Source organism: Branchiostoma belcheri, unplaced genomic scaffold (genome assembly GCF_001625305.1).
Source record: "Branchiostoma belcheri isolate BF01 breed outbred unplaced genomic scaffold, Haploidv18h27 scaffold84, whole genome shotgun sequence".
Classification (NCBI taxonomy): domain Eukaryota; kingdom Metazoa; phylum Chordata; class Leptocardii; order Amphioxiformes; family Branchiostomatidae; genus Branchiostoma; species Branchiostoma belcheri.
Window position 1 is genome coordinate 1,009,677 of NW_017804509.1, and position 13,229 is coordinate 1,022,905.

At 40.5% G+C, this 13,229-nt stretch overlaps 1 protein-coding gene across 1 annotated transcript; it reads right to left on the reverse strand.

Annotated features, from left to right (window-relative positions):
* Positions 1-3,344: 3,344 nt before the first annotated feature.
* On the reverse strand, positions 3,345-9,489 carry LOC109486946 (charged multivesicular body protein 2b-B-like). The gene is made up of 5 exons (XM_019790860.1): positions 9,253-9,489; positions 5,379-5,519; positions 4,654-4,815; positions 4,186-4,302; positions 3,345-3,646 (listed from the first exon to the last, which is right to left on the reverse strand). The coding sequence occupies exons 1-5, from the start codon at positions 9,322-9,324 to the stop codon at positions 3,506-3,508; spliced, it is 633 nt and encodes a 210-aa protein (XP_019646419.1). The 5' UTR covers positions 9,325-9,489; the 3' UTR covers positions 3,345-3,505.
* Positions 9,490-13,229: the final 3,740 nt, after the last annotated feature.

A 13,229-nucleotide genomic window follows, 5' to 3' on the forward strand; every position in this document is an offset into this window, starting at 1 on the left:
CTAATATAAACAATAGCCTAGGTTGTAACATTACTGTACTAACAAAAATAATAACACTCCTGGCTAATCGTTAGCTTACAGCAACTGCAAGGTTCTAGCTAAAAGTAGAAGTCCTGATGGTGGAAAGAAGATGCTGGTGTTACTCTTGTTCTAAATGTGATGGGTGGATGGTTGTTCTTTTTTTTCTATAATGTGCTAAATTAAACAATAGCCTGGGTTGTAAGATTACAATGATAATAACACTAGATGTAGTTATTTTGTAATGTTGTAAATATTGTCCATATTAGTTATGAGTCTTATGACAGTGGAATTGTATATGGTAGTTATTAGGTTGTTATTTTTATGTGTAAAGGACTCAAGGAAGGATAGTAAGGAACTCTAACTTGTTCTTTTAACATAAGAACTCCTGGCTAATCATTGGTTTACATCAACTGCAAGGTTCTAGCTACATGCAGAAGTCCTGATGGTGGAAAGAAGATGCCGGTGTACTCTGTACTAGTTTTAAATGACTGGAGGTTATAATAGATTATTATATAATATATATATTACTTGGCGCTGAAGGTTTGGAGCTAGCGAAACGCTTGTGTCACTGGAGCCAGCGGTATGCTGCCATTGGTCAGCAGGGTTGGGCCGGCGGTTGCCAGGGTTTTGACGTGCGCACGACCGTGACGATGCGGGGAGGTAATGTTCCCGGTGTTTATATTTATCCGCAGCGTCACGGTCGGGCGCACGTCAAAACTGTGGCAGCCGCCGGCCGAACCCTGGTGGTTTGAGGAGATAATGTTCCCGGTGTTTATATTTACCCTCAGCCAACCGTGACCCATAATGGGAACACTGGTCATGGTTCCTGAAGCTGATATTTATATGTCAACAGGAGCATTATAATATGTCGCTGGGTGGACAATAGAGTTGAATAGACCACAGCACTTCAATTTTATGGATGACATCCTCCGCAGACTCCAAATCTAAAACAACTTTCAAAAATAAAAGTTTTCAATCATCTGCCAACCAGGACTGATCATTGTTCACTGGTCATAGTTCGAGTGGGCATCAAGCCGGGTCCTCATGCTGATATTTACATGTCAACACACTTGCACTTCTGTGTAACAGAAACATTACATGGTCATCGGGTGGACTTAGTTACCTCTTAGATGTGCCTGCCAGAATCTTAACAGAACAGAGGGCCAAACTACTAAGTATTAGGACTCACGTACCTTTAAGAGGGGATTTTTAATACAGAAAAAAAGGCAAAACAATGCAGTCAGTAAACAGCTGATCCTGACTTTCAAAAAGGGACTGAAAATGGACTCATCATTCTAGTATTCAGCTTTAATTGCCTTTCCCTTAATAAACAATATAATATTGCATTGCTTCAATGCAAAGTGTAAACTATCCATTGTTTTTAGCAAAAACAGTATTTCTATACAGACATAAACCATATTGATTTTATGTTTAGTACCTACATGTAAAAATATTTATACACAAAATGTCACCAAAATAAACAGATAATCACCATGATCATTGAAACCATTCAGAATGATGAAGCACATTTATAGATTAAAAAAACATAACATACTATGAATCGGGCCAACCAGTAAACCTACAAATTAAATCAGTGTGGCCTTAAGCTGATTATACAACAGTCTCCATGTTTAACATCTCTGTCCCTTTCAGCCGTGATGTTTGTGTAAGCATTCGCCTTTGTGAGTAGGTAGGAAAGTGAAACCTGCGGTAGCCCAACTTTTGCCCGGCGAACAAAAACTCAAAACTCTGCATCAACATTCACATAAAACCTGCCTGCTCCTGTTACACCTGTACAGGTGAGTATGTAAACACCTGCCGCACAGGTAAGCCACGCAGGTGTGGTGTTTACCTGTACCTGACAATGTTCGACAGCAACTTGAGGAGCTTAAATATGCCAGGTTGAACATCAGGGGTCTCACCAGGATTTTTTCACAATGTAGGGGTCAGGTACAGAAGGACAACTTTCACGGTGCAAGACGTGCATTGAGTTGAAAAATTTTGCAAATCATAACCCCCTGAGACATTATTCCCCACTTAATGAGGCACAGTTTTTGTGAAGTTAAGGTTTTCCCTTTGCTATTATAATAGCTTCATTCTAATGTTATATTTTCATTTTTTTGCAAGATTTATGAAGGTTTCCCCCCAAAAAAACACCCCTATGCTGGTTGACAGACAACATAGGGGTCCAAATCACAGCATAGGGGGCCCTATGCGTAAAAGGCCTGGCGAGAACACTGAACATTCTACATGCAAGTCTTTCAAAGCACTTCATGTGGACATTTTTTAGCTTTGTGTTTTTCTATACTGTACATTTCTGACTCAAGTCTGGTCATCTCAGGCCCAAAACATCTTACAGTACAACAAAGTTATTCAAAGTGTTCTTAGACTTGACTTCTTAAATTTGTATTAAAATAAATATTGAGTGATAATATTCTACATCTGCCACCAAACTGCAGAAAATTCTATTTTTCTATCACCAAAAAGGAAGAAAACAATCTTGCTAATCAATGGTTCTTTTTGCCATTTTAAGTTAAATATCACAATTTTTCTGATGCCTTCATCTCTGTTACAGTTACTTTATCAACCTTTCTGCAGCCGATTTTGTTTCTCCCTGTACCTAACCCTGTATCTGTCATTCTTGTACCGGGTTTACCCCTTACCAAAACTTAATATCTGTCATTCTGGCTACAGAGGTTCATCCCTTATGTAGCCTTACATCAGATTGTATAATATAATACATTCAAGCAGTTTTAGTAACTAACTAACTAACTAACCCCCTGCACTATGTATTCTCATGTCTCCCACCTGATCATGAGCCAATGTACATATTTACATCCATATCTGCACCAAACCTCACAGAAGGTTTTCTTAGTTCCACTGGCACTATTGAGAAAATAATTTATTTGACATTTGAGGGCTCCAAATACCACCTGCATATGCACCTTAGTGCAGGTAAAATTGGGGCTGTTTCTGATGTCTTAACCTGCACCTAACCTGCACTGTGCTGGGTTTCTGTACTGGATTCCTATACATTTGTGTGTATGTGGAATTGTATTTGTGTACTGACTGTTAAAACAACATCTTATTTCAAATAAAGTATAAAAAATTTGAAAAATGGTTTCTAAGTCCTGTATGCAACATTTGTCTGGTGCAGGCAGTTTTCAATGCCAAGTGCAGATAGTTGAAAGATTCCAAGTTCTGCATTTTAAACAAACACAGCAGACATGTCGCTATGTAAGGACATCTGTGATTGGTGGGTATTTCTGTAAAAGTTGCCTGTGGTTGGTTGATGTGACTGTGGTACCAAGTGTCTCATGTAAGGACATCTGTGATTGGTGGGTATTTCTGTAAGGTTGCCTGTGATTGGTTGATGTGACTATGTGGTACCAAGTGTCCTATGTAAGGACATCTGTGATTGGTGGCTGTTTCTGTAAGGCTGGATGTGATTGGTGGCTGTATCTGTAAGGTTTCCTGTGATTGGTTATGTGGTACGTAGCTGCGCCAGTTGTCTCTCGATCTCATCGTCCGTTGGAAGGTTCGAAGCCGCTCCGATTTTCCCGCGCCCGGCGGCCGGAGCCTCCGCTAGCTTCCCAGACATCTCGATCCCGATCTCATCCAACACCTGCAAAAATAAACAAACAAACAAATAAACACCTGCATTAACAAACAAAGGTATAACATCTCGATTCCGATCTCGTCCAACACCTGCAAAAATAAACAAACAAACACATGCACAAAGGTACAACATCTCAATCCCAATCTCCTGCACAAACAAATTATAAAGCAAAGGACAAGCTACTGCAGTACCAGGCAGAATAGTTAGGTGGCGCTTCAGAGGGGTGCATGTCAGACATGTATAGTGCCATGTACAACAAAGGGGTGCTTATTAAGGGTTTGAAAAGGAGACTTTTATGTATATTGCAAGAAGCCGTCGGCTATTGAAGTTTTGCTGCCAGTATGTTAATCTGCTCTTGCTAATCCGAAGCTTCGATCCTTTGGTACTTCAACATGCCATGTAGGTGCAATTTAGTATTGTATTGTTCTCTACTCATGCCAGACGACTGGAGAGTTGGGACTTGAAATCTACGTTCTTGCTAGTCCTGTAGTTAATCTCCCATGCAGCATCCAAAAGAACCTGAGTTCCACCTCGGTTACACTTACCTGGGTAACGATGGCGTCCTGCTCCTCCTCGTCTCCTGATTCGTCGAAAATGTCGTCCAGCGTGTCGCTGATCATCTCATCCGTCATCTCCATCTTCGCGTTCTCCCGCTGGAAATCCTGCAACCAATCACAGAGGGTCTTACTCACACATCATCCAATCACAGACAGCCTTACTATGAAATCAACCAATCACAGAGGGCCTTGCTCTCACATCAACCAATCACAGACGGCCTTACCCAAACATCAACCAAACAATCTCACATCAACCAATCACGGATAGCCTAACTCTCACACCAACCAATCACAGACAGCCTTACTCTGACATCAACCAATCACATATGGCCATACTCCGACATCACAGGTGACCATACCCAAATATCAACCAATCACAGACAGCCTAGCTCTGAAAACAACCAATCACAGATAGCCATACTCCCACATCCACCAATCACAGCCAGCCTTGCGCACCTGCATGGTTTTGGCCATTTTCTGCGGGTTCATCTGCTTGTTGACGGCGCCCATGGTCTTACTGGTGCGCTCCATGGCGCCCGCCATCTTCACGGTGGACTGCATGGTTTTGGCCTGGATGCCGACCGCCTGGACCTGCGAACTCGCCGCGTACGATCTCGTCTGGGGGAGGGAAAAACAGACTTTGTTATCGGATGTAAAACCATGAAAATAACACATCATGCACAAGACTATTCACACACGCACACACACACTAATTAGAATAATTAATTCGGCTCAGAGCCTCAGACCCAAGAGGTCCCGGGTTCAAATCCTGCCCGATGCCACCGATCTTGTGCCCTTGCATTGGGAAAGGCACTTAACACGACTTTTCTCACTTCACTCAGGTGGAAATGAGTACCTAGCTTCAGTTGGGGACGTCCCTCGGATAGGACGTTAAATGGAGGTCCCGTGTTTGGGGAGAGCGACACACCACGCACGTTTAAGAACCCACCGATGTTATCGAAAAGAGTAGGGGACCTTCCCGGTGTGAGTGGTTCAAACGTTACAGTCTGGCCTCAGGTTTGACATCTTGAAGAGGTGATAGTCACCTGTTATGTCAATCCTTCCACAAATGTGGTGAATCTTCATAAATAAATAAATAAGTACAGTAGAATGTTTCAGCCAGGTGGAAAGATCATAAACATAAAACAAAAAAATTTTTAGACTAAGCGTTTGTTCGCCACCTTCTGTTTCCTGAGGGCCACCAGCTGTTTAGCCAGGACCGTTGCCGCCTGCTTGTTTCCCTGCTTCGCCGCCTTCTTAATTTCCATTTCCAATTTCTTCTCTTCCCGTTCCAACGACGTTCGATCACGCTCAAGGCCTCGCTACAAAATAAACAAACAAACAAACAAACATCAGAACAATGACAACATCAGGAGTTAGACTTGCTACAATCCAACAACAGTTTGATACTGTCTTTTTGCCACCCTAGGATCTGCTTGGAGATTACCATGTTCTGCCTATAGCCCTCACGTTCATCAAATGTTTCCTCACCAAACTGCAGAATATCCCAGCTAAAAATACTTGCTCTAGCTACCAAATAACATAGCAACGGAATCCACATCCCTGACTGTGGGTTTAGTGTGCTTTCTTTTTGTTCTTTCATATTTGAAAGAATGAAGTCATGAATTATGTAACGACTAGGGGTTCAGGTCAAAAATTGTCCTTGGTCCTAGGATATTGATTCTTATATCATTTGATAGAGTAAGTTGTGACAATTAAAATGGTTTTTATTTCATCCTTCTATGATGTATGGTTGAGGAGTTACAATAATTTCATTTCTTGGAAATCGGGGATTTGGGTCACCAAGAAACAAAGGCCTTAACAATGGGGCCAATGGGGTCAAGGACGGCACCGCTTAACCATTGTTTCAATGGGAAGAATTACAAGAAATCTATTGTGTCACTTGAACTAACATATCTCATGACTGGTGGGACATATGATCTTCAAACTTGGTATACATGTTACCATCAAGCATATCTTCATTAATTTGCATAATTAATTAGGTAATTTGCATAATTAATTAGGTAATTTGCATAATTTATACTGGGTCGCATTTTACTGTTTTCCGGCCAAATAATCACATTTTCCCATGCCAAAGTTGCCTATAAAGTGAATATCTTGGTATGTAGAGTAAGCAACTCAATAAATAGCACGACAACTGTGGTTTTGCAGCGTATTTAGATATATTACATGGTATATACACATTTGTTCATCTGTTGAACCAACTTTACAAAGCTATATACAATCTGACTTTTGAACATTTTCTAATCTGTCATATCTTTCCTGTTCTACAGGGTACTAACAAATTTAACACTGTAACTACTCCATGAAAACGAGACACAGAAGATGTTCCACATCCTGATAGCTGCTCAACACAATGCATGCCACCAGGAGAGAGGCGCTTACTAAAAGCCATCCAGCCTGTGTTGTTCATCATTACTTATGCATTGTACATCACTAAATTGACTGCTGTACTCTTAAAATGCAATTCTACTAGAACATAGACTTATGAGTGAATACTAGTATAGCAAACTATGGCCACTTTTTGCATCATGACAAGATGAACATGTTATCAAAAATCTAGTAGACTACAAAACAATAAGATCCCCTTTCTCTAAGTCTGTTGACGTCAGTTGACGTCAGTTCTGCATTTGTCTTGTCTGCTTCAATTAGGCGTTTGCGGATTTCACTTGTTTCTGCAGATTTTTCCTCTATGGTTTTTTGGAACTTTTCTGCATTCCTGGGAAGTTTACCCGGTTCGTCTTGAAGCATTTCACTTGTCAAGATAGTGGCACCATCAGACTTGGAAGCCATGATGTTCTGCAACAAAGAAAACAATAAAGATTATAAGTCTTAATTTAAAAATTAAGATATTAAATCATGACACATGATGACACATGATTAACAGTAGTCTGAGTAGAGTATTACTGTAATTTTAAATGTAAAGGCAAACGAAAGCCCATTAAAATTTAAATCACTACTGTAATTTGAATGTAAAGCCATCAATTCACATTAATTAAAAGTAAAAAAAAATTAATTAAAAGTAAAAAAAATACGCAAAGTATGATTTTCTGTACAAAAAAAATTATTACTGCTGTATTCAAAGCAGGAATAAAAAGAAATCATTAATTTTATTAAACTTATCTTGGCACACGTAATGGTACAGTCCACTCCCACCCCTAGTAGTTTTCATGTATCATGATAAACACCCTTTACATTTCCGTCAATCCTCGCGCTAATTTTACTCAAAACTACACAAACTACATATGAAACTGTTCCTTAGAAATTCATGTTTCCATATATCTACATCCAAGATCGCTATCTTTTCAAAGTGTACGATATTTTTAGGATCAAAAATGTCCTGCATTTCTGGGCACACGTAATGGTACAGTCCACTTTGGTTTTCATGTACCGATAAACACCCTTTACATTTCCGTCAATCCTCGCGCTAATTTTACTCAAAACTACACAAACTACATATGAAACTGTTCCTTAGAAATTCATGTTTCCATATATCTACATCCAAGATCGCTATCTTTTCAAAGTGTACGATATTTTTAGGATAAAAAATGTCCTGCATTTCTGGGCACACGTAATGGTACAGTCCACTTTGGTTTTCATGTACCGATAAACACCCTCTACATAATTTTCCGTCAATCCTCGCGCTAATTTTACTCAAAACTACACAAACTACATATGAAACTGTTCCTTAGACATTTATGTTTCAATATATTGGAATCAAAGATTGCTATCTTTTCAAATTGTGCGATAATTTTACGATCGAAAATGTCCTGCATTTGTGGGCGCCCGGTACGAAGCGCCCCCCTCCCACGCTGGTGCATGCCATGTGCACCGCTAAACACCCTCTACATTTCCGTCAATCCTCGCGCAGATTTCACTCAAAACCACACAAAATATACATGAAACTGTTCCTTAGAATGTATATTTTAATACATCCAAATCCCAGAATGGTAACTTTACGAATTGTACGAAATTTTGACGGTTAAAAACTATCTTACCTCGCCGTTTCACTTTCCCTGCACCGAAAAACGCCAGGATTTCTTGTAGCTCCGCCCACAAGCCTCTGCTAGCCGAACAAACACGAATGACGCCTTATATGGGCAAGGATCCCGGCGGAAATGCCCGAATACGGGACGATGCCGAGGCCGACCGCTGCCGAAGTTCGGGGCCCGGCCCGGCGGCCGCACGGCAGGCGTGGAGAAGGGCGCATTTGCCGCACGTTTCGGAAGATATCTCGCCGGTCGTATCTCGTATTTTAATGCCGTTTACGATGCATTTGGACAACAAAATTCCCTTCATTTTGATGTATAATACTTGAGTATTGGTCAAGGGATTATCGAGATATCGCCTCAGAAAGTTGGAAAACCGGGTGTTCACGCCGGTTTCGCCGGGGTCAGGTCACGTGACTGAACCCCCTATTAAATAATAATAATAAAAATTATTATTTACGAGGACGTAATTCGGGCAATTTTTGCCCGTGTGTTCCTTTGGACTTTTACTAGTAATAAAGTTGTAATAAACTTGTGATTTCAACTTTAATCATGCTCTGATGAAATGTGATATTTTTGGAGCCAAAACAACTGTAGATTCTGAATCTAAAAATATCACTGAACGCAGACAACTAAATTATGTCAATAATGTTTTGAGTAATTAAGTTTGTCGTAAAATTCTTCCCTGTAGATGCAAAAACACACCCAAAGCTGCCAACTACCTCCCCCCCCCAAAAAAAACAACACATATACACCCAAGGTATTTAACTCTTGGTGCCACACACACCCAAACCTCTGAGCTATCATTTATAATTACAGTAAAACTCCCCACCACACCCCCTTAGTTCTGCGTTCTCTTTGCTGTTTCTTCAAAAGGCAAATTAATACACTAAGAACTACTATTACTCCTAAACGCTGTTGGGTTTGACTTCTTTTGTGTGTTATTTCTTGAAGACAGAGGAAGACAAAACAATACAATTATTATACGGAGTTAAAAGACACATAATTTTGTAAAACTAGCCCCCCACCCCCTTTTAATACGTACCTGCGTTCTTCGCAGTTCTCTCTGTTGTTTCTTCGCCACTTCCTCCGGCGTTTCTCTCTTAAAAAGCGGCATCTTTACCCTTCCTATCTCTCCGACCCTCCAGCAAACGTTACACACACAAACTGAGGAGGTTTTAACCCCCCTAAACGCGCACAAACTTACAGCGTTCTAAAACACAGTTCTGAGATATTTTGTTGACCTGCCGGTGACTCAGAATCACGCGACCCGGAAGTGATTCGTGTTTCACCTGTTGGTACCTCATTTGCATGTTCGTGATACTTGAGTGGCATGTTTTGCATGTTCGTGATACTTAAATGGTACCATTACATAGTAACTTCACGTAATTTTCAGGGTTAGTTAACTTTATAGGATATAACGTTGCTGCATAAGGGTATTAACCGTCCTTCAATTGGTAAAAGCCATGTAAACTCCCTTGGAATGTGTGGAATGTGATATGAGGTAATAGGCGTGCAGTACCATTACTGGCCGTTGGTGTCGCTGCTGACAATGGCATCATGACTACAGCACACACTACTACTCTCCAAGCAGAGGTTTGGGTTTTGGGATATTTTTGGCGTGTTTTTAGGCTTTTTTATCGGGGTTTCTTTTTGCACTGGAAGTTTTTGGGTTGGGTGAAAAAAATACATGCATGGTGACAGAAGTCTAAATCCCTCCTGCTATAAAATTGCAACATGATGTCTGGTTCAGGTCACTGGCCTTATGTGTTCGGAGAAGAAGAGGAAACTGAGCAAAAAATATGCTTTCCTTCAGTAAACATAAATATTATCCAAGAAGTTTTTAATCCAACTTTTAACCTCCATGTACATGTATTACATATTACCGTATTGTAAGGATTCCAGACATGAACACTTAAGTGTGATGATGGTATATTTATTTATTGTCACATCCAAATATTATAAGCTTTACCTACATGTAACATGTCATCCTCAGCAGATAGCTATAAAACTATAGAGCCTTGCACAGTCCAACTCTGGTCTTCAAGACCTTAACATTTCCTGTCTGTGATACTATCTAAGACATAGTAGCATCAAGGAGGTTCTTTAAGGTTTAGTGAACCTCCTTGGCAGCAATTTCACCTGTTTGTTTGAACGTTCACAATAGATTTCTTCAGTTGGCTGCTAATGATAATAATCAAAGCTTTGGTATCTTTCGAGAATTTATATAGATCTGTATCTGTATAGCCGGTATAACCGCCTTTCGGCATAACGCACCAGCTTCTGTATCTGTATAGCCGGTATAACCACCTTTCAGCATAACACACCAGCTTCTGTATCTGTATAGCCGGTATAACCACCTTTCGGCATAACGCACCAGCTTCTGTATCTGTATAGCTGGTATAACCGCCTTTCAGCATAACACACCAGCTATGGAATGGCAAATTATGATTGTTTCCTATGGATTGGCAAGTTTAGATTGTGGAGACTCTTTTTACACAACCAAGTCTTTTATAAGCCTTTTTCACCTATGAGAGGCGGTCACCAAAACGTCGGCTGAATAAAACACTTGGTTGTATATTAAAAAGAGTCTCTTTACTCAGTGACTTACCAACCTGATGGAAATATTCACGGATGCTTCCTATGCTGTAAGTTAGCCATTCCGTACTGCATAATTACGCTTACTGCACACTTGCCTTGCTGTAATAACACACACAATGCCAACACAGCTTGCCGAGATTTGCTCACACGTTCTTACAAAGTGGATAGTTTTTCTAATCTGCTCTTCTCTTCACAAAAATAAGAATCTGCTACGAGTACTTCAACTTGCCATGAGCTTTTAACGCCTACAAAATTCCAAATGACCTGTTCTTGCCAACTTTTTTTTGCATTTGGAAGTTTTACGAGTTCTTTTTAATCATGTCATTAATAGTATTTTTTTAAGAGGCTGACAGCAAAAATCAACATAAGCCAGTATAGGTTGCTGTAAGCAGTCCAACACTTCGCCAGATGGTGCTAAAAGTGGGGAAATTTTGTATATTATAGATTCTTGTAGGTCGAAATCAACGGCTACATATATTTCTCTGACGTCAACAGAGAAAGAAAATAGTTTGTGTGGCCCTACTGACAGTGCATTGGCACAAAACGTCATATATGTTCCAATGTGCTAATCAATATAATATATTTTGCAGTGCACCAATCACAGACGTGGTTCTGTATATAGTGCACCAATCACAGGCATTGTTCTGTATGCAATGAACCAATTACAGGCTTGGTTCTGTATATACTGCTTCCTGATTGGTGTGCTGTGCACCAATCACAGGCAGGCATGGCAGCATTCTGTTTTCTTATTGGTCAGAGTGCTGCACATCAATCATTATGCAGATTTCAAACTGTTTTCTGATTGGTGTGCTGTGTTCCATGCCGTTTTCTGATTGGTGTACTGTGCACCAATCATCACACAGGTTCCATGCTGTTTTCTGATTGGTGTACTGTGCACCAATCATCACACAGGTTCCATGCTGTTTTCTGATTGGTGTGCTGTGCACCAATCATCACACAGGTTCCATGCTGTTTTCTGATTGGTGTGCTGTGCACCAATCATCACACAGGTTCCATACTGTTTCCTGATTGGTGTACATCCAAGCTCATTAACATAAGCCTTTGCCATAACTGCCACATATTTCTAGGCAGTTTTTTGCAATAATGTACACATGTATAGACTATTTAATCTCTACAATCTGAATATATATATATATATATATTTATACGAATTTGCACATTTAAATCTCCTTTTCCCAGCATATTGCAAAAACACTAGAAGGATATATAGAAATTATATCTGAACCTCAAATAAATATGTACAATACATTTTGCACAATCTGTGTGCTTAATTATCATTCATATGTGCATGAAATAATGATTGCATTTTCACAGGATTCGGGGAGTACTATATATATATACTCCCAACAACAACACTTGTACTGCATGCAGCATGTTTCAATACAACATGTAAATATAGCTATGTTCTCTCAAAATAACTCCAGTCTGTACACAGATGCTCTTTCACTCCAGCTCACTATTGGCCAGAGTGGCTACCATAGTAACAGTTGCCATGGGAACACATGAAACACAGACTACAAACATCAAATCTTACACTTTGCCAGTTACTATGGTGCAGTGTTACAGGTACTATGGTGCAGTGTTACAGGTACTATGGTCCAGTGTTACAGGTGTACTATGGTGTAGTGTTACAGGTACTATGGTCCAGTGTTACTAGGTACTATGGTCCAGTGTTACAGGTACTATGGCCAAGTGTTACAGGTACTATGGTGCAGTGTTACAGGTACTATGGTGCAGTGTTACAGGTACTATGGCCAAGTGTTACAGGTACTATGGTCCAGTGTTACAGGTACTATGGTCCAGTGTTACAGGTACTATGGTCCAGTGTTACAGGTACTATGGTCCAGTGTTACAGGTACTATGGTCCAGTGTTACAGGTACTATGGTCCAGTGTTACATGTACTATGGCCAAGTGTTACAGGTACTATGGTCCAGTGTTACAGGTACTATGGTCCAGTGTTACAGGTACTATGGTCCAGTGTTACAGGTACTATGGTCCAGTGTTACAGGTACTATGGTCCAGTTACAGACGGTACTAAAATGTGCTAATTGGTCCTGTTATATAGATTTTACCTACATCTATCCTGCTTCTGACCTCATATTTTAGTTTCTTCTATTATTACATATTCCATATAAGGGCATGTCATCCAGGGTCAGCCACAAGAAACTGTGGGATACATGCCAGATCAGCCCCAAGGAACTGTGGGATACCTGACAGGTCAGTCCCCAAGGAACTGTGGGAAACCTGACAGGTCAGTCCCAGGGAATTGTGGGATACATGCCAGATCAGCCCCAAGGAACTGTGGGATACCTGACAGGTCAGCCCCAAGGAACTGTGGGATACCTGACAGGTCAGTCCCAAGGAATTGTGGGATACCTGACAGGTCAGCCCCAAGGAAC